Genomic DNA, 26,202 nt, shown 5'->3' on the forward strand with positions numbered 1-26,202 from the left:
AATACAGAGATGAAAACGAAATATAGCCCATATAGAACGCCCCATCTCCAGTTCCTTCTTTTATAGAACCCTCTGCCCGCTCCCGCTGCTGTCTTGTTCTTTAGTCCCATAGTATAGCTAGGGTCTGGATGATACCAACCCCCCAACCCCCATTCCCCAGTCCAATAGCTGTATCTAGCCAGTATAGCACAACGGGAAATGTCTAAAAACGAAGGTCAAGGCCGCTTTCTCCGGCTAGTACCTCCTACCCTCCCAAGTACATGGGCAATAATACTTGACTCTCTTCACTTTGTCTCAGGCCCAGCAAACGCGCCTGGAATCCCAGGCACTGATTCCCGGTTGGCACTGTGGACACTAACCCCGTTCAACTTCAACCCATTCTGGCTATCCCGCAGGCCCACCATGTCGTCCAAACCAGGCCCGGTGCCAGCAGTCATGGTCTCGTGGCCAACTCGCCGACCACTGCCGCTGAGGACTTTGATGCCGCCAGATGCCCCGGACTTTGCCACACCGGACATGGCGCTGTCAAGCCCCCGGCTCGACACCGAGCTCCTCACGCGCGTGGCCTCCTCATCGACGAGCTTCTCGCCACCGAAGAACGCACGACCGTGGGGGAGGCGTCCCCCGAACCCGCCGGCGAAGGGCAGGCTACGGCCACCGCTGCGCCGCCGGCGGCCCCAGAGAATAAAGATGCCGAGAATCAGGGTCACTGCCGCTAGGCCGCCGATGACGGGCGCGGCGATCCAGGCGTTGGACGATACGGCTGTGTCCGCAGGGACTGGGGCAACTGTCGCAACGGGTATGGACGAGGGAGTCGACGTGGCCTCTTCAAAGGACGCCGGGACGGAGACCGTGGTCATCATCACGGTCGTGGCAGCTGCGGGCTGGCTGGTGGTTGTTGTCGTAGAACTGGCTGCACTCGCAGGGGCCGAGGATTGCGTGACAAACCCCCCCGAAGCCTGCGACGAAGGGTTCGCCGCAGCATTGTTCACCGAGACGAAGGCAGAGTCGATGTTAGCCTTGGCGAGTAGCCCTCCCGTGGTGATCTCGGTCTTCAGGTAGCAATTCTTGAAACCCGCAGACTGAGTGAGGTCGAAGCTGATACCCCCACACGCCGTCATGTTTGCGCAAGCGTTGAGGCATGCCTCGAACGAGGGCTGGAACTGTTGTTCAATGTCGTTCCCGACAAACACCTGCGCGCATTGCAGGTTGAAGTTCTTCGCCTGCACGAACTCAATATTCCCCGTGCCCAAAGATGAGCAACCTGAAGTCGGAGGCGGATTGGGCATAATGCCCCTTGCCGAGTCCGCGCCGCTGGCCGCTTTGATCTGAGCACCCGACAGATCCGATTTGAAGATGCAAGTGTTATCCAGTCTGAAGGTGACGCCGTCGCATCGGGGATTCTGATGGGAGGTACTTAATTGCCCGTCATCAGCCAGAGCTTTACAAAGGTCACCCGTGGTGAGAGGAGGAGCAAACTCACCAAATGCCAGCACAGGTGCTGAGCGAGTCTACCTGCATTCGATCTATCTCGATGCCTCCAATGTCGACACCGCATAACACGTCAAACTTTTGTATGTCTCCGATCTGCGTGTTGTTGCCATTGGGACACGGAAAGTGGCTATTACCTAGTTGGCGCACCGCCAGGGCTGGCAGGACCATCGCAGCCGAAGAGAGCATGACTTGCTCAAGATGTACAAAGGGGTGCACTGCACCGCCCAACGGGAAATGTATACTAGTGAGTGACAAGGAATGGTATAACGAGCGACAGCGGCTATGGCCAGGTGCTAGACAAAAGATGTCATTCGGTGTCACGAAACGTTCAAACCATCCAAACGGAGGAATGGTGAGTTTTGGGATGGGTAGGCTATGCTCGACGACTTATACAGCTATCGGAAGCGTATAGAACAGTCCACCCCTCTGACCCCTGGCGGCCCAGTGAGGTTGAAGCTTGGAATCGCGTTTCAGGGGTTTTCGTCCGATACTCGCCAATGTACAAGCGAGGGCATTTGGGTCATGAAGGGGTCCGGGACGGCCCTGAATGGCTTCCCGTCGCGGAGAAAATAAGACAGGATCGCCTTTGACAGCACTCAGCCTTAGAACAGCGGACGGCGGAGGCTCTGCTTGGACGTTGACATGCACCCCCAACCTTGCCAGCCGCGCATGGATAAAGCGACATGAGACGAAACTGGGGGCGAGCAAGCCGCGCCGAATGACAGCCCGTCCTTGCGCACGTAAACACGGGAACGCATGGACCAGAGTATGCAGAGAGGCTGCAGCAAGGCCCTCGTGTTCATGGTGCATTCCTGTGCGCCCGGCGTGGCATTTCGTAGTCGGTGGCAATGCTGCATTCATTTTATTCCTCATGTACAAGTGACCGAGCGCAGAGAACAGGCAAATTTGTGTAGCTGAAGTATGAACTTTTAACAAATTCGCGCAACGTGTGACCTACGATGCCCGACCTCGTTGAAGATTGGCATAGTACCGAATGTTTGGCTTGCGCGGCACGGCTGGTGCTAACCAAAGATCGCCCATCTGCGACACGAACTGCAACTTGATGGAGTGACACACAGGCCCAATCCGACGATCCATGAGGCTACGACAATTCGTTCGCGAACATAGAGAGGCGGTGGAAAACTTTGCCCTGGGAAGCGAGGAGCATTTCATGCAACATTGTGTAAATCCATGCATCAAGATACTTTGGTTTATGTTAAGGCGCGGCGCAGCGGGTATAGTAAACAGCATCTTTGACAACCATGGAAAAGATGGCGTCGCCCAGCCCAACCAGATAACCATGAATATTTCTAGAATTGCAGTGTTCATAGTTGCTTCCTCAACTATTGGTGACACAGAACCTTGGAAAAGGCGACGGTTTCGATACGCGAAGACACCGCGGGTCTATGTTTCGGGGCATTTAGCCTAGCCGCCTTATCACCGGACACCAGAGCTTCCAATGCCGCCGGGTGCCAACAAGGGCTGGTCCTCACCGACTCCCTGAACGCTCTCTCGGTCGAGGGCCTCTTCAATTTCCTCCTGGGTTTCGGCATACGCTTGAAGATGCGCCGAGTACGGTCCAGGCGAAGGGAGCACCCGGGGTGTCGTCCGCCGATTGTATGCTGGCCGAGACTGGTGGCGGTCTCGTTCTTCGCGCGATGGCCACTCATAACGCAGCGCCATGCAGAGTACAATGCCTTGCATAAATGCGGTAAGCACATAGACGCCCCAGGAGCTCCAGCCGGCCCACCCGAGCCGCGCGCCGAGGCTGGCTGCAAAGAGAAAACCACCAGGCGTCTGCACACACATCATTGGAATACTCAGACTACCGGCATGCTTCAGGTGGTAGGTGGTCCAGATCTGAGGGATGTACTGAATAGCCGCCAGAGATGCAGATAGGACACCTAGGGTGTTGGCCCAGGCTCCGAGGTAGCTTGGGGCACCGAGAGCAAGTGCAGCGGAGATAATCACAATAAATAAACCCTGGATTAGACAAAGAGCAGCAACGCCGATAGCTGTCCGCCATGAAGGTTGGTCTGGATCCATCTCTACCTCTTCCTCATCCACATTGGCCTCGTCTCGACGGAAGAAGATCAGGAACAAAACAAGACTACGATTGGGTTAGCGCTTGGTCTGGAATCCACGAGTTGCTGGGGACGCACATGATGGCAAAGCAAATCCACTGTACCCCAATCTGTGCTATGCCTAGGAGTCCGGCCGCACATTCAAAGGGACTAACTTCGGTGCAGCACGAGACATCGGCTCGCGATTGAGGTAAGACCAAGATATTGCCAAACTGGGAGTTCGCGCTGGTCACGCCCAGTAGAACGAAGTAGGGCGATATCCCTTCGGACGTGCCACGGGAAATGATCCGGTAGTGCTGAAGAAGATACGAGAACATGATACCAATAATGATAAGTCTGGGCAGAAGCTGTGGTTAGCACTGCCGTGGCTCTGCTGCGCGCGTGTAGGCATCCCTCTCGGTACTCACATGGAAATGAAGAAGTTGGTATAGCCCACTTTACGAAGCTCTTCACAGCGGCCCTCCATCATCTCCAAGAAGCCGTCCATCTTGACTATATCCCGACGTATTCTTCCGTCCGCAACACTTCGCGGCTGTTTCGAGTTCGCCGACTACTGAGCAGAGGGTAGGTACAGTGGGCAGACGCGCGTAGGCGAACAGTTCGAGCGGAACGTGGAGTCGCGGTGAGCTGGAAGGCGTGGGGAGGGTGCAGACGGAGCACAGAGGCGGTAGAGAGGTGCTATGAGCACATATTGCGGGAAGTCTCAACAAAGTCGCGACCCCGGATTACGATCAACACCAAGAATCAGCAGCAATAAGGTTGGGTTGTGATGGGGGAGAAGGACCCGGAAGAGCCACCCCTCCAGCAATTTACTGTGGTCAGTTGCCCATAGTATGACCGCTGCGACCCGAGGGTGCCGCCTGCGGTCCAGCGCGAATTGCAGCCCAGGATGGGCCCCGGGGGGTCTCCCAGAGGCCCAATGCCCCAAGAGGCCGAGAGCCAAGCAACCAAGGGGCAGGGGACCGTTGCAGCGCACAGGGCAACTGCAGGCTCCCGCAGTGGCACAGCGCCTTATCTAGCGCTTGTTCGGACTTCAGCACAATGACGTGGGATTTATGGGGCCCACGGGGCCCCCTTGCACCTGGGTCCGGAGGTCAGATAGCGCCCAGGGCAGCGAGACGTAGCTGACAGCGGGCTCTCTGCAGCGCTGTACTTTGCAGTCCGGGGCCGCTCTAACGCGCGCAGTTCGTGCCGGCATCCGAAGCTTAAGTTAGCAGTGAACCTGGGCGTGCCGGAGCCAACTCGCTCCACGTGCACCTGTCGACATGCACCTTTCCCATGTGTGCCCACCGCTCTTGCGTTGCAACATCGGGAGAGAGTGCTGTGTAAGCCTGCGACTCTGGGTGGTCCCATTGCTGGGATTTGCAGACAGATCGTCGCCGTCGTTGTCGCGACAAACGAGAGACGGGCATTCATGCTAGGCTGGTCGATGTGGCCTGTCGCTCGCGGCAGTTAGCACGCCTGTGGAGCTCGTCGCAACCCTCCTGGTCTCGATCGTCACCGTGTCTGAAGATTATTCACCGGCGTGCACTGCAGGGTACCTAGGTAGGTGGTTGCACCAACGCTACAACTGCCGCCCGACTCTGGCAACATGGCTCAGGCGAGTCATGAGAAGACTGATCAAGGTCAGCAGAGCAACAAGGTCAGACTTGCTGCTTCCAGCGAGGACATCACACGTCGGCAAGAGCCCGCAAAAGACCGGATCCCTGGGTTCTTCGAGACTGCTCACTGGTGCGCCCCCCTGGTTTCAAACCCAACTACACACTGCAGCGCGCTGATAGGCCAATAGGACAGCTGATGGAACCACTATACTCACATCAGCTTCCTCCAACCAGATATCGGGCTATGTCGTCCCTCAGGATCTCCTGGAGCACCACGACGAGCCCCTGACCCTGTCTCCGCAAAGCACCATCAATCTTGGGGAGACTTCCAACGTGCTGGCGTCGGCACCTTACTTCAATCTCGCGGACCCTTACACCAACCAGCTACTAGTATCCAGTCGTGACCATCCTATCCAGCTGTATTACTTATTTCCGCCATCCTCCGATGGCACCGATATCCCATCCCACACTCCGGCTTCCTCATACCCCTTAATCAAAGCCCGGTCTGAGACGTTCTTGTCTGCCACGTCGCTGCTATGGCCCTCTCCTGGGTCGCACTTCATCGCGGGATGTAGGAATTTCATCGCCAAATTCGACGCCAGTCGTACAGGGGAAGAGCCCATCTTGCGTATCAAGACCATCCCATCCGAGAGACACCTGTTGAAAGGGGGCGGAGTGGGGATGCGTGGTACCGTGTCTACTCTCGCAGCCCAGCCACCCGACCAAAATCATACCAGCGTGGTAGCTGCTGGAACGTGGACTCGCTGGGTCGGTCTTTACGACTTTGCTCAAGCCGGTGAATGCATTTCCACCTGGAGCATTGCGGATGCTGTCAAGGAGACCGCGCGTGGGAGTAGAGATGGTATTGGCGGCGACGGGATCACCGAAACCAAGTGGAGCCCCTGTGGAAGGTACCTCCTGCTTTCAGAGAGGAAATCACGTGGCATCCTTGTGTACGATGTCAGGGTCATGGGCCAGCTGCTTGGGTGGCTGGAGGACCGTGACGCGTTGAGCAACCAACGGGTGCACTGCGATGTCTTCCCATCTCAAGATGAATTCGGTGGTTTTGAGGTCTGGTCGGGAACCACTTCTGGTGCGGTCAAAGTCTGGGAAGGGGTCGGCCATCATGCGGGCGCTCAACCACCAGCCTGGGATTGGCAAGCTCATGACTCTACGGTGGGCAGCACATGCCTGCATCCCACGGGGACAGTCGTTGCTACCTGCTCTGGAGCCTGGGAATTTCCAGCCGATGAGAGTCAGCCTACAGACCAACAACATGAAAACGAGAGAGACGGAGGAGATCCCCAAGATAAAGACAAATCAGAGACATGGATGCACAGAAGAAGTAAGGAAAGTACCCTGAAGATCTGGGATTTGAATGTCTCCAATGGAATGTCATAATTTAGCGAACGAAGTCTGAGAAACTCAATGTCTTTTGATCAGTTCTCAAGCTGTCTGTCGTGCAACTTATCCATCTCTTCCATGAGGCGCGCCTTTCAACGAGGATTTGACAGAAGGTTGCTCATACCTACAAGCGTAATACCTCAAGAAACTGGTGGTAGAAATGCAGTCAAGGCCGGGATGCCGGGTTCTGTACCTGACATTTTCAAGTTGTCAATAGCCAATGGCGACTTCCCCTATCTTCAAAGAACCCTCCCTGCCTTTCATATATCGGTCTAATCGCCTGTCGCAATGGACTGAACTGCAGTGCCATTTCTCGTCGATGATATCTCAGCCTTGTAGTGCCAAGATAAACCATCGATCACGTCCAACCTGATTGCTCTTCTCGGGCTACCCAGACAGTCGTCGTGAGTGCGACACTGCTCGGTATTAGCGCGGCCCGTCACTCTCTGTTTCGGCGTATAGATTTCGGCAGCATGAATCTTAAGAGCCGCAATGACATGTTGGGAGGAAGGTACGATTTTCTGACCCGATCCGCACCCCCACGAAATATGGCGGAGACGGGATGACACCACAGGCCTCGATGTTCCGCGCAGTATGATGCACATCCGCTCGAGAGTCAATTCACACAAAATGAAGCTTAATAGCGATCTAGCTATTGGTTTTAGGAATAACATGATGTGTGCAATATTGTGATACACAACTCGTGGAAATCTACAAAGAGCAAGAAATCGTCGACCTTTGGAATTTTCCCTCTCCTTTTTGCACTCGCCAGCACATCCGAGTCGGCTCTTCTTGTTTTCCAAACGCACTCAACGTTCAAAATGGACTTCCTGTCCGGTGGAAGTTTCAGCAAGTTTTAGTACATAAACCCTGGACTTGCCTATCCCTACTCCTGGCCGCGTTACGAGATGAGTCAAGCTGCCAATTCCCCCCATAGGTATCATTTTCCCTGACGAAATAGACCGCTAGTTGTTTCAGTCCTCTTCTCTACCTACCTAGCCTTTCTCTGGTCGTGTATTTCTGCACTCCTCTGCTAAAGGGAAGTGCCAACTTTGAGATGTATGTTCATGCCCTGCTTTCAACATTCCACACTCAGCATTTCACGCTCATGAGCGCCCAGGCAGAGATAATATCGCGGCAAACACGCATCCGTGTCTTGTTGGATATCGAACAAAGGCTTTGGAGGTACTTCGCGTGAGAGAGATATCTTACTATGAATTCCGGATCGCTTTGGCTTCCAGGGTCATTTCTTGAGCCGGCTCAGCACTTCATACAGACCGCGAGATTCAGGCCACACATCAACAGCTTTTTCCAGGTACAGTGCAGCGATACCATCCATGGATTAAGACTCGTGCACAAAACATATCCTTGTTTCTTCAGTCAGCTCCTGCGATGTTGTACTACGGCTGGCTTATACCGAGTATTTGAGAGACGGCAATTGGTCTGTTGAGCCAGATCATACATATTATGATTGCGAGCCTCAACAGATCCTAATCTAGTACAATGAATGTATTAGAAGCTGATTCTTTACCACATAATAGAACTCGGAGTGGAAAACAACATCTAGGTCTTGGGACATTCTGACTCCTAACGACTCTATGAGAACGGAAGATGCAAGTATGCACGCGAAACACAAGAGGGCTTTTCCGAAGTCAACAATTCTCGTGGCAAGCGGCAGTCAAAGTCATCAGTTGGATGACTCGGTTGATCACCAAGCAGCATACTTCCCAAAACACAGGTTGAGTTGCAACCGGGAAGGAAAGCGTTAGTACACACCAGTGGTTGGGGTCTGCGGCATTCTTGAGCAAGCGACAACTTCAGGAGAGGATGTTCGATACAGCAGTGAGAGACCATCCAGCAACGCAACGTCTACCTCTGTCAACGGCAACTCAAATCTCACGCGCAAGCAGTCGGCCGTCAGATTCCAGTAACCATCGCTCCACATAAAGCAACACAGCCTTTGACAGCAATCAACAGCCTCTAAGGGATGCAACATAACTGAAGACTTGAACATTAAGCATCGCCGCGGTTCAATCATGCCTAGATGATAGTGCCTTTTCAATCGCACCTTGCTTCTATACAGGCCAGAACCGATCAATGAATTCAATCGGCAGGTTCCAGGGGCACTCCGGTCAGATAGTGAAGAGACTTCCATAGAAGACGCTCACTGACTACTCTGTCTTCAGTTGTTTTCACCAGAAGACCTCAACATTGGATGATTGGCCCAGTTCCTGTGTACCGACGGGCCTGGACAGCACCTGGTTGGCGACTCGTCTGATCTCGAAAGGTCACTCGAGCATACCGTTTGTCGTTAGTATGGCGGAAAGAGCAAGATTCACTTGCAAATGGAGCACAGGGGTCGGTGACTAACAGCCCTCACGAATGTATAAGTACAGACAATACGACAGGCCTGATGTACATTTCCCCCTCCGCCAATGTACCCAAACAATTCAGCATCAACAACATTGTAACAGCACTCAAGTATCCACTTGCCGCTTAGAACTCCCCTCAATATCTCTGCAAAAGCCTTCAGCGATGCCAAACCAGCACAAGGACAGCCATATCGACCCGAGACTTCGAGAGCTCTCCCCTTTTGATCTCAGTGAGCTCGAGAACTTCCACCTCGACGATTCGCTCTTCACCCCTGGCACTGAAGCTCAGCCTCAGGCCTCTCAGGTTGGCGATGCCATGATGAGCGGCGCCTTGGTCGACAACACCAACTTCCCTGGATATCCTGAGGGTCCTTACCCCAGGCCTCGACAGGGCTTTTCGCAGAGGGAGCTCGAAGACCAGCAGAACTGGGTTAACGACCTGCAGATTGAGGCCAACCAGGGTATACTCGATCTTGCGAACAACATAAACCAACAGCTTTCGATGGCTCAGGGATTCCGTGTTGCTCGCAACGAAGCCGCAGAGAGCCTCCTTGCTTCGCACCCAGGTCAGGCTACAAACGCCAATCTTCACAGCCGCGCTCGAGCTATGCAGGCCGAATCTCAGTATCTCGGCACGACCTCGCAGCAGGCCGCCACTTTCCAGCAGCACGCAGCTTCGGGCCAGGCCCCTCAGCCCATGGGGATCAACCCGACTCCTGGGTCTGGTCTTGTTCCCACTGAAGTTCCTGGTCCACGACGTGCTACTGCTACCGATATGCAGTGTGCGCCTATTACCGGAGGTCGCGCCCCTCCGAAGAAGGTCACGGTCGACATTTCCGACGACGGAACACCTCGAGTTGTCACAACTGACGGCGAAGACGGCGGGCCCATCAGACTCAGCGATATCGTGGCACGCCCCCGCTCGGAGCAGATTACCGCCCCGCGAGCAGGACAGCCCCCGCTGAAGCGTGTCAAGATCAACAAGCGATCGACTCGCGTGCCATACCTGCCCATTAACGACGACATGTCGGACACAGAGCGACTCCGCCGCGCCATGCGCAACCAGGAGATGGCGGAGATCGACCGCGCCGAGAAGCGCGCCAGAAACAACGCCGCGGCGAGGCGCACTCGTGAGAAGCGCGAGCAGATGTTGGCCAATCAGCGACAGACTATCGCGCAGCAGCAACAGAGCATCGCCGCGCTCCAGTCCCAGCTGGACGCGGCGCAGACGGAGCTTAAGCGAAAGCGACGTCGCAATGACGATGCCGACAACGACGACGACGAGTTCTTCGAGAAGCGACGTCGAATCTAACTTCGAGCGCGAAGAAACGGATATCTTGGAGGAGGAACGGTTACATAGCGTAACTTCGTAGTTCCATAGTTTGTTAGTTTCGCGAATTGAATTATAGTAATTAACGTAGAATTGACGCTCATGGTATGGCGACTGCGCACGTTTGCACGCAGTGATATTCATGATCTGACTAGAAGCCAATCTACTAGAGACACAGTGAAACGCACCATAGCTCGGGCTTAGGAATCGTCCGTAGATGTATCATACAAGGTGCCAGGGTGAGTAGCGTCTAGAGCAATGACTATATGTTTAATTATAATTCGCATCACCACCTCTGATCTTACACAAGGCTCCACGTGCTCACTTGGGAGTATGTACCTCTCTAACCCAATTTGGAAACCCCGAATGATGTTTGTTGAATAGTGAGATGTTTGTTGAATAGTGAAGTAGATTTTAGAGTACTGCCTAATGTCAACAGAGGGTGAAATCTCGGGAAAGTTCGCTGCTGCCGCCGATAAATGATAGCAGTGCCAACTTGGACTCGGTAACCCAGATATCAGGCCTTCAACAGCCCTCCCATAAGCACATGACGTTGTTGCAAAGCTACTGAGCATTAACACTGCTACCACGACCTCCGACAAGATCGATGCCCAAGTACCAGCTTATACAGGGTCATCACAACAACCAAGGTAGAAGGAGTGTCGTTTGGGCAAAGCCTTAATGGTATCAACACCTGGTTGATTGTCCTAGGGCGGATCTAACGCGGATATGATCCAAGCTACAAATCGACTGTGGAGGAAGGATTAAAAGACCTGTTCTAGCTTTCCATTCATCTAAGTTGAAGTGTTCACTGACTGTTTTCAATATCTCGAGGCATGGTGGCGCAGGAAGCACGTAGAAACCGAACTATTCACCACACTACAGTAAGATGTTTAAGTAATGAGTTAATATCACTCTTGATTTAGAGTTTCGCCAAAAGGTCCCGAGGTCCAATTTTACCAATAGGGCCTCCACGGTTCGTGTTGGGGGAGGGGGCTAGTTCATGAATCTGTATCTGATTCTGCTGGGCGATTTTCAGAGCTGGTCGAAGTTTTCTTGTACTGTTGAAAGTTTCAGACTCGGGAATTCTGGTTGTAGATATCTCCTATTGACAGCTGTGACACATCCTGAACGCAAGCGGTGGGATACTTGAAGAATTATCAAGATTGTGGTGCAAGGGTTCCGGGCTATGGTTGGCACGCATGATTCGTCTGTGTAAAATGATGAAGCCAACGTCAGTCAACCTGAAGGGGCCGGTAGCACCAATCATACGGTTGAGAGCGTAGTGTGCATAATCATCTTACTGCTGGCTCTGGAACAAAGCAGCAAGAAGAGAGCTAGATAAAGCAACCTGCTCTCCTAACTCTCCACCACTAGTAGTTCTGACATGTTCTCCGATAGAGTGGATACGACTGCGAATCAACGGGATGTATTAGGCCGTAGTGCCGACAGTTCATGAGCCACATACGCGAGACATAGGGTGTAGGCTTCGTCAACATCTGCAGCACCTTGTTGATCTAGCTTCTTATGGCGCGCTAGGAGTTGTACAGCTGCCATATATACGATTTTATTTGTTCCATTGATTGTTTATGACGCCACCGAGCGAGTCTCCCTTTATCATTTGAGATGGTACTCCTGTCTCATATGAGACATATGTCAGCTTCACGATCAGATAATGGACAAGTCCCCAAAGCAGTGACCAATATGGGAGCAAGCGGTCTGCTCCATTGCAGAGTACTATGGTAGGATGATCTTAATGAGATATGGGGTCTGAAGATTATTTCCTCTTTTTGCCTCCTTTCGGGATCGACAGTGCCTTATCTACGAATCGCCGGGCTCGGCACTTTCCGACGGTCTCTTCAGCCTCATACCGCCATTGTACCCCACGTATTCCTTGATCTCCCTTCACATAAGGGCATCATTGTCTGCAGACGTGGTAGCTTAATAGGATACATCGCGAGACGATGAGATGAAAAGAGGCAACTTTTGTTGAGATCCAAGCTTGAATTTCCGACAGCGGCATATACATATGGCGCGCAGGTCACGGAGGTTTCGTTATATGGATAGGAGCTATGACACTTCAGTGGCCACTTGCTACCCACCATCTTGCGGTATCCGACAGATTGATCCTGGCGGGGTCAATGGATTTTTCCCCTTCGAGTTTTCTCGTATGGATCCCTAAAATCCGAGATAGCAATTACCCAAGGCACTGGGTCATATAGTCGCACCAAAGGGCAGCCGAGGTACCGAGCGTGGCGCTACGCCGACATGGCCATGTGGGTTCGTGCATGGCGCCCCTGCTGTCAAGCATGTCACCTATGGCGATCAGTGTCAAAGATTGCGCCACGTGGAGCAAGGTGTTATTATGGCACTGGTGGGCAAATAGCATGCCAACTTGTTCGAAGCTTGGCTCGTCGTCCGGAGTAGGCGAGCGTGATCTGCAGGTTTGGCAGCAGGGGGCCCGTCCTTCTGCATTTATTCCGCACTTCGCAGGGATCATGAGGCAAGGCACTGTCAGTTCCTGCAAATCACCGGGCCGCGAAGAATAATGGCGGATGAGGCTTCGTCTTTCATTGGGAGAGTCGAGGCTAGCAAGGGGCGCTTGGCAAGTTAGCCAAGTTGACGTCGAGTGGCACACGTTTCTCACTTGGTCCGTGACTCCTTCTAGCAAGTGCGTGGTGACTAGACAATCCGCTTGGTGCTATAGTGCAAACTCAAACGTGTGGGTTCAGTTCGGCTATTTTCAGCTGCATTTGAGCCTGCCAGTTCGTCACTCCATTGATTGACTAGTCTGGCTTGGTCTCTTGACGCATGCCAATCTCTCATGGAGTTTGGGAAATCCGATCTGCGCCCCACTGCTTCATTGGCTTCTCTTGCGAGATCACATCCCATCCAGCGATTGCCGGTAATGGAGATGCCTGTGCCTCGCCGCCAGAGTGGGTTCGAGCTGAAGATGTCCCGCCAGGGATCCGAGAGGATCGACATTCGCGTCCATTCTAGTGGGAGCAAGCCAGAACATTTCCGGTCTCTCATCCGCTAGCTCGATGTGCCCCGCAGGTTCTGTTGATGGAAGTAAGTGAGTTCTTCCATGGTCTGTGTATAGATAGGTAGCTTGGTCTGGTGTCGCTGGACCCCAGCGACAACTAAAATCTGACGCGGACACAGCATCCACGTGTAGTGCAAACTCGCAACGCTATTAGGCAAACCCGCACGAAGTGCTCAATCATCTTTTCTCAATACCAGGACATCACTAGAACAGTAGCCACGGCCGGTTTGTCTCGGTGATGTGATGGAGTCTATGGAATCGCGGGGTCCCAGTGGCGTGCAATTCCGCAAGCTAGATCCGTCAAGATCAGAGATACGCCTCCTCCAGCTACAGCCAGCCGACGATATCGACCAAGCTCCCGTCGCTCGTCTTATCAATGTGGCCCTCACAGACAAGATAGAGTACCTGGCGATATCCTGCTTACTATCAGGAACCGAGACGGAAAATATCATAATCAACGACAACAATATTGCAGTGCCAGCCAGCCTAGGCCAGATACTCAGACATGTCCGCGCAGTTTTTCTCGATCCTCCGGCCCAACCTGGTCGGCCATGGTCCCCGACTCAGACGAAGAACAAGAGACCCAACTGGCTGAAGGAGGCTTTGAGGCAAGTCAAGTCAGTTTTCGGAGATTCACAGGGGGGCCGGGATGACGAGAAGACCCTCTATGTCTGGTTTGACGCTCTTTGCATTGATCATCGGAACCCACAAGAGGAGGCTCAGAAACTCACGCACATGGGGATGGTCTACCGCTCTGCCCAGATGGTGGTTGGGTGGCTTGGGCCCAAGGGAGAGCTCACTGATGTCTCTCTGGAAATATTACAGCACGTGGAAGCGGCAATGCCGCCCAACTTCGGCGAGCCTGAGGATAAGCGACTTCACCCTGAGAACTATGCCCCGCAACACCAATGGTTACAGAAGGTAGCTTATCTCTGGTCTCAAGGGCTTGAGGGCCCTTACTACCCAGCACTTGTTGATTTTACCGGGAGACCACTTTTTCACCGAACGTGGCTTATCGATGAAATTGCCATGGCCCGATATCCGATATTCCTGATAGGCGACCGACTGGTTTCTTGGAAGCAGGTCATCACTTTGAACCGCTTGCTAGAAGAGCTTACCAATGAATCGCTCGTCTTCCCGCCAGGCCTACGGTCTGTTGCACAGTCGTGGCCACTTGGCACTGTTTACACTATGTTGAAGCATTACGAAAATAGGATTCGGGACGAGGAGAAGAATACCAGGTTGGGTGTGCTGAAGCAGGTCGAGATGAAGAAACAAAAAGAGCAAGCCCGGGAAATATCAGGAGCAGGCGAGATGGCGCAGACTGAATTCAGGCGGAAAGGCTCCATAGCGCCTTCGATAACGTATGAGCCGACGTCGTTTGAAGCCTCAAGGGAAACCATTGGTCAGGCATCTTCGATTGACAACTCGAGGAGAATAACGGGCCGGGCGTTGTGATAGAGAGGGTCTTGCTTGGAGTTCGGGGGGAATAGCATCGCATCGGCTTATGGGCACGGAGGCCTACAGGGAGGCAAGACAATGCTTTAACAGGACTGACGTGTTTCGGGAGACCGGTCAGGTAAATGAGATACCCTATGATCCCGGTGTAAGGAGGGGCAAAGGCGGAAACCAGAAAGATACCTACGTATTTACTAGCGAGGTGCTGGTTCAACAGCCGCGACTCTGCAAATATGAGAAACTAAGCATATGACCATGGCCTCATCATCAGGCCTATCGATTTGTTTCGTTTCAATGATGGCAAAGACCAATCGCAACGTCAACCTTGTAAACAAGAGTGAGAGTGGTTAGGTCTGTCAGGCTGGCTGTAGAAGGAGTCCGGCTTCTAGCGGCTTTATTGTGGGAATATGTGGAGCACCACCGGAGCCTGAGCGGGGTTGGGTCTTCGGCGTTGGCGTTGGCGAGGCTTCCGGCTTTCAACGTTAAAACTCGGTGGACTGACCCATCACTTCGAGGCACGAGAAGCCCGTTCGAAATATCCCATTCTGTCCATGCATCATGGCGCCGGTTTATCCAAAGTTCGACACCAACAAGTCAGGCCACCTCAAGGTATCCTCCGTTCACTCCGTTTACTGGGAGGAGTGTGGTAACCCCTCTGGTGTACCGATCATTTATCTCCATGGCGGGCCTGGCGGCGGCACAGAGGAGTCGGACAGACAGTACTTCGATCCGGCCCACTACCGTAGCATCCTTTTCGACCAGCGTGGCTCCGGCAAGTCGACCCCGCATGCTTCCTTGGAGGACAACACCACCTGGACTCTAGTGGAGGACATTGAGAAGCTGCGTCAACACCTTGGTGTCGACAAATGGATTGTCTTTGGCGGTTCATGGGGTTCGACTCTCTCTCTCGCTTACTCGGAGACATACCCAGACCGGTGTCTAGGCCTTATCATCAGGGGCATATTCACTCTGAGAAGGGAAGAGCTTGAATGGTATTACCAGCAGGGGGCCAATTTCCTGTTCCCAGACTACTTCGAACCTTATGAGGCCGCCATCCCCAAGGAGGAGAGAGGAGATATGATGGCGGCTTATTACAAACGCTTGACCGGGGACAATGAAGAAGAGAAGCTCAAATGGTACGCACTTTCCTCTGCATGCATTACCTGCGTGAGTCTGACCAGTTTGATACAGTGCCGGTGCTTGGAGCCGTTGGGAGGTATCAACCAGCAAACTTATGGTCGACCCATCCTACATCGCTAAAGCGGACGATCCCAAGTGGTGAGTTTAACCTCATGCCCATAGAAGTTCAACTGTTGATTCCGTCAGGGCTCTCGCATTTGCACGCATCGAATGCCACTTCTTCGTGAACGGGGGCTGGATGAAGGACGGCCAACTAGTTGATGACGCCCACAAGATCAAGCACCTCCCTATCGTCATTATCCAAGGCCGATATGATGTGGTATGTCCCGCAAAGACGAGCTGGGACCTTTACAAAGCCCTGGGTGGCAAAGACAACAGCAACATAGAGTACAAGATCATCGGCGACGCTGGACACAGCGCCCATGAAACGACCATTGAGGAAGCCCTCGTGGATGCGGCTGAGAAGTTCAAGTACATTAAGCCTTGAAAGCACCGGAGTGGGTGACTTGATTAGAATAGGCCTAAGCCCAGAAGAATTCAGATGAGGGAAGTTTGGCCATTAGTAGCTTCTCATCAAATATAGCCTTGAACAGATCAAGGCGGATAGAACATCACGTCGTTGAATGCTGAGTTTGATCAACTCTTTCCCTGTCCTTGACTTATAATTGTTTCTTCTCAATGTTTTCGCATTTGCCGAGGGGGGAAAAGGTACCCCAAGTGTATGCCCCGCAAGTGCGGAGTGCTTTGGTTAAACTTAACTCATAACATTACGACCGTCTTTTTATGTGAGCGCTCAGTAAACTTATAGCTTTAATGCAATTATTCTCATGTACAGTGGTAATTCGGTCTATTAGCCGTGATGAGTAGCTTTACAGGTGAACATCGCCCCTATTCGGATCGTACTTTGACAGCAAACCAACAAGCATGCTTATAATGGCCGCCTCCTGCACCCTTTATAAAATGCTTAAAGATGAGAGTCTCAATCAGCGTAAGCCCCTACACGTTCGTATACCCAATCAAACAATAAGCAAGCCCCAGTCATCGGTAAGAATGGAAGAAGGATGACCCCTAGCGCTACTAGTCGAAAAGCTTTCCGGAGGACTGAGCGAATACTCTCAAATTTCCTCTTCATGTTGTCTTTCATACTTTCGAACGTAGACCAGCGCCGCAGTCTTGGTGGCGTGCTGATGGATACACGTTGGCCTAGTTTGCAGCCCTCTTTGGAGGTGCGGTGGCGGCAGAATGGGTAGAACACGATCATTGCCAAAGTATTCGGCAAATATTCTGGTTAGCGCTGTTTTTGTGACCTGCGAGCCAGGTAGGGAGCACCGATAGGAGTGATTAGCTGAGTGGATTCTTGACCTGAGATTGGAGAAGCGAGATATCCCAGAGTTCTTCATTGCTAGAATGACCAGAAACTGTGAGAGATATGATTTATAAACGTGTACGCGGAACTTCGGAGAAAGCATGGAGTACAAAATCAAAGTTAAAAGACTACTCCCAATAATTCTAATTGTATATAGCCAGGCTTTGCCAAATTTTCACATGATATCTGAAAAGATGTCGTAGCCTGTGATTCTACGCTGCGGCTATATGAGACCTATCTCGTCGCCGCACTGTCATCAGCACTCTGGCAAACATATGTTTTGATATGCTCTCTCCTTGCTTATGAGAACAAACGAAATGACGCACTACTTGAATTGTTGTGCGGATGCAAATTTTGTCCCCTCTTTCGAGATATGAACTCAGGCAAGAAGGGGGTGAATTCAGATGAATGCAGTTTGCCGACTCGAATGTGGTCCGCTGAATGTATTAACGATGTCGTGCTTGTTATAGAATGGCTTATTCCAGCTGTAAACATTTATCTAGATAAGCCCACTTAGTGACTGATCGTGCGGTCAGTCAACTTGTCCTTTTGGTGTAGTGGTTCGTGGGCTGTCCCGTAACATTGGTATGAGTTTAGCTGTACTCATTTTATATGGTGTGCAGAGGTCCTTGCAGCAGTCGTTGTCGTGGTTAGATAACTAACTGGACAGGTAGTTGAATAGATTATAGAGCCAGAGGCTCTAGGTTTGGGGGTTCCAATTGTGCGTTGACACAATCGCAGGTGGTGCGAGCAAATAATTTGGTTTACTTCCAAACTCAAAAGGCCAGAATCCAGGCGCGCTCAAAGCTAAGTAGTCGATTGGAAATCACACTCCTTTCCAATTGTTGTTTCTAGGCAGGCTATAGTGGCTGCCACCAGATTGTGTCCAACGCCAAACATGTCCTGCCGATCGCGACACCGTTCCACAATATCCATGCACCCGCGGTAGACAAAAGTCGCCTACCTGTATACATTCGACTGCTATTGAACTCTTTAGACTGACGGGTGCTCTTCTTGTTATCACATACTTCTTCCTGAGCAATGTTATAGGATGAGGAGTGGCTCATCATTAATTCGGATCTACTGAAACTGATATCCTACCGTCCCACCTCACTAGCCATTGTGCCGGGAAACCATGTTGCACGTAGCCCCGTCAAAAGTGCCTCGACCAAATGCCACTTCTTACTTTCATCTCTCGGTGTCTTCGATTGACCCTACACAACCTCGAGAAAGGTGCCTCATACGTTTGAGTTCAAATTCTGCCCAGGTCTTCTTCTTTGAAAAACATTGCTGAAGGTTCTCGAAGAGGTCCACAAAGAACATGCCGGCGAGGAGCAGTAATGCTAGTACCAGCACAAAGACAATGGTGCAGAGAAGGAACACAGAGATACCGAGCAAGAAGGACCCAATGATGTTGAGAAAGGTCACCGGAGGGTCGCATGATCTTGAGAAGGATTCGCGGAAGGTTTCTGGTAGCTTGCAGAAGTCACTGCCCGTTGCCTCGTATCTACATGCGAACTCAACATGTGGTATATCTTCAATATTGTACGGGTAGAAGACTCACTGTGCGCAGAGTGTGGCATTGTTGCTGATCGTAAGTGCCGCCTCGGCCCAGTCGTTATCGAGCCCTTCGTGAACTTTGTTTTCCACCAGGATCGCGCAAGCATTGCTCGCAGGCTCCCAGGGGTTCTTCAACTTGCGTGCGATGACCGAAACAAACGTACCCATCTTCCGTGGTAGGGGATGGAAGATAGCTAAGTGGACAGTATTTATGGAGGTGTCCTGATGCAAACAGCTCTCTATGATGTGGCAAGTTGTAGATGATGCCAGGTATAGATTCTCTGGCCGTCTGGCGTTCAAGGAGCCGAAGCAAATAACGTGGTGCAGAATGATGATTATTCGTGGTGGGTGCTTGGAAGATGTGCAAAGTGATGCCTAAAGTTTCATCCTCTTTCTGCAATAGACATTCATGAGCTGCAGTTTTCGAGTATCGCGCTTTCCGAAACTGTTCTCCGCGAGACGCCAATCTCTGGCAGCCGTCAGCGACGTCGTCGAACCAAGAGGCCGCTGCCATGGCTATTTGGAGAATGGATATGTGACTCGCACCTGCGATCTTGCAGCGCTAGAATAGTATGAGCTCCTTGCTCGTGTGATAAAAGAGCTTATACAGAGCTAATTGGACCTCTTTGCCAAGGGTCCAGGTTCCTTTTGCCTCGTAACTATCAAGCACCCTTCAGTCATATCAGAGGATTGAATACCCATGAAAAAGACTTAAGAAAGTTGGAGTTTCTCACTCAGTGAAATGTATGAGTTTGGCTCTATGTTACCATTTCCCCAATATCAGCTGCCCAAGTTCCCTCGCTGTATGATAGTCTGCAAATACCAAATCAACGCCGATGTGCTCCAATACAACCCGACGCCCATGTTCAAATCGGGAGGATGGCACGACGCAAGGCCATTGCCTTCAATTTTCGGTCTCTCCTAAACTCTTCGGCCGAGTAGTCCTTGCAGGGGATCGCCGCCTTCTCGAGACTATTCCCAAACCGTGACATGCACCTTACCCCTTCTACCACCTCTCTCAACCCCAGTACCCGTCCTCCCAGAGCTCCTTGCGGTAGCCCTCGGTGAGCTTCTCGTCGGTGCCGTAAACCTCCTGCCAGCCGACGAAGCCGCGGTCCAGGACGTAGACGGTCTGGGCCTTGTCCGGGGGCGCGGCGCCCTTAGCCTTCTGCTTGGCCAGGAGGTCGGCGCGCTCGCGCAGGTAGCGCAGGGCGGCGCCGGGCCCGCGCTGCTGGCTCAGTGCGCAGTGGAAGACGACCGTGTCCTTGCCGTCGAGCTGGCGCAGCAGCGTCGGCATCATGGCGTCGAGCGAGCGGCTGGGGAAGTGGAGCGAGCCCGCGATATGGCCGCCGATGTGGTCTTTTCCCCCCACGGTGACGGGCCATCGTCAATATATGTCCAATCGTGGGGGACAGGGTAGAGAAAGGAAACGCCAATGGCTGCGAGGAACTCTACTTACCGTCATCCCTCACATCAACAATGGCGATTGAGCCGTTCCCGGACCCAGCAGCCTTGGCCGTGAGCTGCTCGGCCAGCTTGGCCGCCGAAATGCGCTTGAGATCGCTGAGGGTCACCAGAGAACTCATTGTGTGGACAGCTCGACGAGACAGTATGGTCATATGTCGGGGGTCCTGGGCCAAGGGTCAAGTGACGTTGATTGGTGGGTGGTCCTGATGGCGCTGTGCTGAGGCTGAGGCTGAGGTGAGGTTGCCACCAAGCATACACTGCCGGAACTGCTGCAAGGGCGGGCCGCTGGAGACCCCGCAATCTCACATGACAGGCTGCGTTATAGTGCATAATATGCTGTACCACCCACTACTGTACCTTACTTAGCTCCCAGTGCCCAACTTCCAGGTTATGGGGAAGCTGGTCCTGTGCCCAGGGATGGCCATACACCGATCAGAAATGAAGATGCATCGAATGTCTTGATTATTTGAGCTATGTGTTTATGACACACTTCGTGCTTGACAGAATGAGTTAGATGCTACAAGTCCCAGACCGATGACGCCATGCCTCCCAGTTTGATTACCATAATGTAACAACACCATCTCCCCCAGTTGTCTAATTTTTCTCTATTCAGGGCCACATGCCATCAAACATGAATAGCCAGTCCTCCCAGTATTGCTCGTATCGGCCGACGAGATAGCTAAGGCCGTCTCCTTCTGTGCCCGTCTTATATGGTCTTGTGTATAACCCGCCAGTCTTCAGATGTCGCTTGATTGTCATGAAGACGGAGAAACTACTGGGCATGGGCCCAACAAAGTATTTGCTTCCTAGGAGCACGACGAAGTCGACCAATCCTTGTTGGTCCCAGCTCAACGCGTCAAGTGCCTCGAGGTCTGCGCCGGCCAGCAGCTCTCGTTTCGTCACGACCTTCATGTCAGCAGTCTCAAGCGCCTGCTTCTCGAACTTCTTGGCCTCCGTGATATTGCCAGTGGCCAGATATGCAGCTTTGTAATTCCCTTCCTTTGCCTTGCGCAAATAGCCCGTAGCTTGAGTGTCGTACACGGGCCAGAAGTTTAATGCGTCGTTTTCCGTTCTGAGATGCACACCTAGAAAGTCCCCTTCTCGCGCTCCCTGGGTCTGTGCCAGGCTCTGCATGTTCTTCAATGCGATTTTCCCAAGACGCAGGAGCTCCTTGTTGAATTTCAGAACACTACCAAATGTTGTAGCAAACTCAGGCCCATCGCGCCAAATCTGCCAGTCCCAAAGCACGCCCCATTTAAATCGAATCAGCCGCGGATGCTCGCGCGACGGAGGAATACCGTATGATGCATTTCCAACCCATATGCGGAAAGTGTCACCGAAGCGGTCGGTATGGCGGTTCTGGTCTTTCCAGTCACACCCCTTACGGTTGCCATAGTCCTTCGGAGCTATTTCCTCGATGCGCGGTCTGTTGTCCATATCCAGAGGGACATTGGGGATGTCCGTTACCTCATCGTAGAGGGTGATCTGTGGGCAGTTCGTCTGGAACGCATCCTTGAAGTGCTGCTCATCGAACATGTATGATAGCGGGAGGTAAGAGGTGAACAGATCAGCCAGATCCTTGTCCGATCGCTTCCGAATCTTGGGGACCACCAGTCCGCTTGCGCCAGCCTCGATCGCATACCGTAGACACGTTTGAATGTAGTTGCGAATGTTCCCAACACCGCCCGAGTTGTTGTCGCAAATGTAGACCAGCCCTTCCACCCAGGTCGTTTCGTCGCAAACTCGCCGTAGTGGCCAGCCCACAAATGGGGCTTCGGGATCGGAGAGATCAAAATCGATATTCGCTGGTGGTGCTGGTGTCACAGGCTTTGCTGGTTTGGCTGGCGGCTCGGGTTTCACGGGATGCGCTGGTGGCGGCGGCTGTGATGGTGGACGAGGTGCGGCAGCTTGCTCAGCGCCGGTTCTCGAAGTGCTACTCCATTCCACTGACGTTGGAGGCACCTGGAGGTACCATATCAAGATGATGCTGACGATGCACAGCGTCGGTATAAGGATATTTCGTCGAGGCATGAAGCCCGCAATTTGTTGCGGTAGGTGATTGGCGATTGCCATGTTGGCAAAGGAGCAACCAAGTCGCGCCGAACTGGCCTAAAAATGGTCTACAGTCGGTACCTGGGCGGGCCAGCACGGCCAGCCGTTCGCATCTGCGGCGCCAGGGGGATCGCCGAAAACGCTGGGAGCGAAGTCAATTCCGGTTAGGAAGGTCGCTGGAAAGCCGCAGGCGAATCTGACTGGAGCTACCGGATCGGCTTGGCCCGCACCTCTCCTATGTAAATTGCACCCGGTTTCACACAAAGGACCTTGCCTTGGAGGGTGTCTCCTTTGAGAATGCCGAACCACACTCGCTCCAGGGCTGAAGTGGCTATTCTAACTCCGACAGTAATTGGTGTATAAAAGATCCCCCCGGGGCGAAGCTGCTAAGAAACAAGCCCGACTTGAGTCTTGCGGCTGTTGATCTCGAGGGATACCAATAGCGATCGAGGATGGACGAATCGAAAACGTTGCGGACTGAATGAAGAAAAGAGTGACAAGAGTTAGAGAATGGCAGATGGAGGGAGGAAGTTGAAGGAGGCGGCGACAGCCAAAAAAGAAAGCCAAAGCCGAACCTGCAGAGGGCCTGAGTAATGCGTGTGCCTTCCAGTTTCTCACGAGAAAGAGTGGCAGTGTAGCCGCACATATAACAAGAAGAGAGAGAACAGAGGCGGCAGTCCGAAGCGCCAACCTTCCTTGACGAAATCAGAATGTTTCTCGCAAAAGAGAAAATAGACCTCGAGAAAAATAAAATATAACGCTCGGGAGGATGGAGATTATTTGTGTCGCGGCTTCGCTCCCCCAACAAATAGAGGGCCGAGTAAGACACGCCGACGAACGAGAATTGCCCCTTCCGCTTCTTATTTGGGGATCTGCCATGCTTCCGTTGCAAAGCAAAGAGGCGTGTAACCAGCCTACCAGCAGCAAAGCCTGGGTGTGCCCCACCAAAGTCTCATATCCTCAGAGAGCGGCGACCCTGCGAGCGCCGTCACTGCCGACTTGGCGGTCGAGGTGGCCCGTACTACGTACTGTAGTCCCTGAAGCCAACCACATTGTGCTACACTGCAACCCGAAGGGCTCATTGGAGACTGGAGCCTGCGCGCAGCCGTACTACTCTGTGCCGGGTCGCGTAGCTACGGCGCTCAGAGGACGGAGGCGTCAGTGTCACCAATAGACGCACAGTTGGTCTGCTTTGGACACTTCAGCACCAGAAGCCCGCTGGGCCAATTAATGCTCGTGCGCGGTCTGGGGAAAGACAAATGTCTCAAAGCCACACGGTTGGTCACAGTTTCATCTCCGTGTTTGCGCTCACAAGAGCGAGTTTGCGCTACCTAGTCTTGCCAGTCTGCCAGTCTGCGGAATACGCTGTGGTCAATCTCAAGCAAAAGAATGAGAGAGCAAAATTCAAAAGATTCCCTCTTAAGGATCGACCGTATATTTGGACTGAGTTGTGCAAATACACCCTGGGGCAGTGGCGATCGATAGTGGTGTTTTGGAATATGCTAACATGCCATCGAGGTGAGGGGGATCATGCTTTTGCCAAGATCATGTAGTGCAAGTTCCAATCTCGACCGTGCCGGGTACCGAGCTGGCCTGGAGCCCTGACGATCATCCATCCAGAAACATCAATTTCTTGAAGTGGGATGTTCGAACATGTGTGCTGGGTACGTATGTTAGGCTGGAAACCGTAGAAACCCACTTAGGTGTGGAGGGCACTGGATCTACGTAGGCGAATCCGCTCGTGACTATCCGCAAGCCGGACAATCGAAACCCGACAGCAGGCACGATGCGTATGAGCTTCTGGGGTTCGAAGACCGTAATTTACATGTTCCTTGCTCCTAAATCTATAACAGTGATCTAAGATCAGCTGCATCCGTTGAACCTACGAGGTCTCGCCAGCTACGCAACAAACTCATACAAGTCAAACATAAATAGACAGCCGCCTGAAGCCATGGAGGAAGTCAGAGGCAGACTGGGAAAGCTTTGGGAGTAGAACACCAAGTATCGTCGTTATGCCTTGCCAATCCACCCAGAATTGATGAAAAAGTCAAATATTCTTCCACCCTTTTGGCCGTCCAGCCTGCATATCTCTTTGACCTGCTTCTTCTTCAGAGCGCCATTGCCTTTGAGGGCCTCCTTCAACACTTGCTCCTTGATCATGAGGTACGGCTTTGGCTGTAGCCGGGACACCTTGCAAAGCTCCACCTCTTCTGGTGTAAGAAGGTGAATGTCGGGCGCGTTGTCCTGCGTCAACGGCAGTGGCTGAACCCCGGAGATCGGCTGCGACTGGAATTTTTGCTTCGCAGGCGTTGCAGCACCATTGGTGGCCGTGCCGTTGGTGATGCCGTTTGCATGTCCGTTGGGGACTGCCTTTGAATCACCGTTGGGAAGCGACGAGGCACCGTTGGTTGCAGGGCGGAATGGCAGCTCAGGGGCAATTAGGAGAGCAGCGCCGCTCGGAGGTTCCGGCTGCACATTCTGCTTAGATCGTTGTTGAGTGGCGAGTCTCTCGCGGTCCATGGACCCCATTGGAATAGATCTCTGTATGCGTGTTGCCTTGTCTGCCTCGTACTTCTCTCCGCTGCGGAGGTCTCCGATCCTGAGGTTCCTCCAGTCTTGAAGCTGTGAGATGGCTTGACGGAGGTTCAGCTCATCGAGGAGGCCTTGGCACAATGACTCGAAGTCGTCGTGGTTCATCATCCTAGCAAAGGGTTTCGCCTTATTGAGCACATCGCGTTCCTCCTTCGTCCTGTTCTTCTCCACCTTCGTGTTCACCCGATAATCGAGCAGGTTATGCTCAAAGACAACCTTCTTCCGCTCGACTCGTTGGGTGAGGCGTGCATTATAGATGTCCATGACAGTCAGCTTGAGCTCCATCTCAGGCTCTAGCTCGCCGGTTCTAGGGTTGATGCCATCGCCAGGGTCAAATTGCATGAGCTGAACGGCCTCCTCGGCCTCATTCGCATACTCCGTCTCGAATTCCAGACGCCCGGGCATGTAGCCTTGAATCTCGTGACAGGACGGCACACTGGCAGTAGGCTTGGTCTTGGGCGGCATGGGTGCGGCGTTCTTCTGCGCTTCTCTCCGCTCCTCTATCCTCCTCTTCTTGCGAGCCTGGAACTCTTCCCGTGAGATCTCTTGCGCGAGTTCCATGTCGGTAGGCCGACATCGCTTCGGTAGGGGAAAACATGGCGACTCGACGTAGGTCTTGATGTAGTGATCCCGTACCTCGTCCTTGTGGCGATAGCCACCAATGTGATCGGCGATATCTGCCCAAGACCCCAGGCCGTAGATTTCGCATCCTTCCAGCAGAAGTAGCTCCTCGTCAGCACCCCATTCGGCATCGAATATCGGGATCGAGTTCTGCTCGATGACTCTATAAGGGTGTGTGGCCGGCTGGTGGCTGCCGCTCGAGGCTCCACTGGAGAAGCATTGCACGCACAAATCGTACTCTTTGCAGTCCGCATGTGCGCATCTTATGCGAACCTAGACAATCCATGATCAGAACACGGAGCGCTTTTAATCGGGGACGAGGCCGGGCAGGGGAATGGGGATGGCTGTGTGGGGGGAAATGAATGTGAATGCATGACCGAGTGTCGGGCCGGCTGACGTGGGGAAGCAGCCGGCCGAGCGACCGCGACGCCGGTCAGCTGGAGTTGGGTAGAGGCGCATCGCGGGCAACAAGCAGAGGCCTTGAGGCCGTGAAAACATACCGTGGATGTGATGTCTGCCGAGCATGAGTCGCAAACATACTTGACGCCACCTTCGCCGCCCCGCGTGGCCGTCTTCTTCCGGATAACACCCATCTCAACGCCGTGTGACGTGCTG

At 52.9% G+C, this 26,202-nt stretch overlaps 10 protein-coding genes across 10 annotated transcripts; 4 read left to right on the plus strand and 6 right to left on the minus strand.

Annotated features, from left to right (window-relative positions):
• Window positions 1-284: 284 nt before the first annotated feature.
• JN550_000963 (uncharacterized protein) lies at window positions 285-1,680 on the minus strand (the record flags this gene model as incomplete). The annotated part of the gene is made up of 2 exons (XM_049321723.1): window positions 285-1,416; window positions 1,484-1,680. 2 exons carry the CDS (start codon window positions 1,678-1,680, stop codon window positions 285-287), a joined length of 1,329 nt encoding a protein of 442 aa, XP_049176869.1.
• A 1,251-nt stretch (window positions 1,681-2,931) lies between these two features.
• JN550_000964 (uncharacterized protein) lies at window positions 2,932-4,065 on the minus strand (the record flags this gene model as incomplete). Its single annotated transcript, XM_049321734.1, has 3 exons — window positions 2,932-3,604; window positions 3,657-3,914; window positions 3,986-4,065. The coding sequence occupies 3 exons, from the start codon at window positions 4,063-4,065 to the stop codon at window positions 2,932-2,934; spliced, it is 1,011 nt and encodes a 336-aa protein (XP_049176870.1).
• Window positions 4,066-5,169: 1,104 nt separating this feature from the next.
• On the plus strand, window positions 5,170-6,580 carry JN550_000965 (uncharacterized protein; the record flags this gene model as incomplete). The annotated part of the gene is made up of 2 exons (XM_049321746.1): window positions 5,170-5,309; window positions 5,368-6,580. 2 exons carry the CDS (start codon window positions 5,170-5,172, stop codon window positions 6,578-6,580), a joined length of 1,353 nt encoding a protein of 450 aa, XP_049176871.1.
• A 2,538-nt stretch (window positions 6,581-9,118) lies between these two features.
• On the plus strand, window positions 9,119-10,267 carry JN550_000966 (uncharacterized protein; the record flags this gene model as incomplete). Its single annotated transcript, XM_049321757.1, has 1 exon — window positions 9,119-10,267. One exon carries the CDS (start codon window positions 9,119-9,121, stop codon window positions 10,265-10,267), a length of 1,149 nt encoding a protein of 382 aa, XP_049176872.1.
• A 3,307-nt stretch (window positions 10,268-13,574) lies between these two features.
• Window positions 13,575-14,789, plus strand: JN550_000967 (uncharacterized protein; the record flags this gene model as incomplete). The annotated part of the gene is made up of 1 exon (XM_049321768.1): window positions 13,575-14,789. The coding sequence occupies one exon, from the start codon at window positions 13,575-13,577 to the stop codon at window positions 14,787-14,789; it is 1,215 nt and encodes a 404-aa protein (XP_049176873.1).
• Window positions 14,790-15,347: 558 nt separating this feature from the next.
• Window positions 15,348-16,416, plus strand: JN550_000968 (uncharacterized protein; the record flags this gene model as incomplete). Its single annotated transcript, XM_049321779.1, has 3 exons — window positions 15,348-15,925; window positions 15,981-16,067; window positions 16,116-16,416. The coding sequence occupies 3 exons, from the start codon at window positions 15,348-15,350 to the stop codon at window positions 16,414-16,416; spliced, it is 966 nt and encodes a 321-aa protein (XP_049176874.1).
• A 2,067-nt stretch (window positions 16,417-18,483) lies between these two features.
• On the minus strand, window positions 18,484-19,023 carry JN550_000969 (uncharacterized protein; the record flags this gene model as incomplete). Its single annotated transcript, XM_049321790.1, has 2 exons — window positions 18,484-18,802; window positions 18,860-19,023. The coding sequence occupies 2 exons, from the start codon at window positions 19,021-19,023 to the stop codon at window positions 18,484-18,486; spliced, it is 483 nt and encodes a 160-aa protein (XP_049176875.1).
• Window positions 19,024-19,873: 850 nt separating this feature from the next.
• Window positions 19,874-20,441, minus strand: JN550_000970 (uncharacterized protein; the record flags this gene model as incomplete). The annotated part of the gene is made up of 2 exons (XM_049321801.1): window positions 19,874-20,214; window positions 20,315-20,441. 2 exons carry the CDS (start codon window positions 20,439-20,441, stop codon window positions 19,874-19,876), a joined length of 468 nt encoding a protein of 155 aa, XP_049176876.1.
• Window positions 20,442-20,931: 490 nt separating this feature from the next.
• JN550_000971 (uncharacterized protein) lies at window positions 20,932-22,395 on the minus strand (the record flags this gene model as incomplete). Its single annotated transcript, XM_049321812.1, has 1 exon — window positions 20,932-22,395. The coding sequence occupies one exon, from the start codon at window positions 22,393-22,395 to the stop codon at window positions 20,932-20,934; it is 1,464 nt and encodes a 487-aa protein (XP_049176877.1).
• A 1,989-nt stretch (window positions 22,396-24,384) lies between these two features.
• Window positions 24,385-26,180, minus strand: JN550_000972 (uncharacterized protein; the record flags this gene model as incomplete). Its single annotated transcript, XM_049321823.1, has 2 exons — window positions 24,385-25,860; window positions 26,088-26,180. The coding sequence occupies 2 exons, from the start codon at window positions 26,178-26,180 to the stop codon at window positions 24,385-24,387; spliced, it is 1,569 nt and encodes a 522-aa protein (XP_049176878.1).
• Between the last annotated feature and the right edge of the window lie 22 nt (window positions 26,181-26,202).

This window comes from Neoarthrinium moseri, assembly GCF_022829205.1.
Source record: "Neoarthrinium moseri strain CBS 164.80 chromosome Unknown scaffold2_Wmoseri_CBS_16480, whole genome shotgun sequence".
Lineage (NCBI taxonomy): Eukaryota > Fungi > Ascomycota > Sordariomycetes > Amphisphaeriales > Apiosporaceae > Neoarthrinium > Neoarthrinium moseri.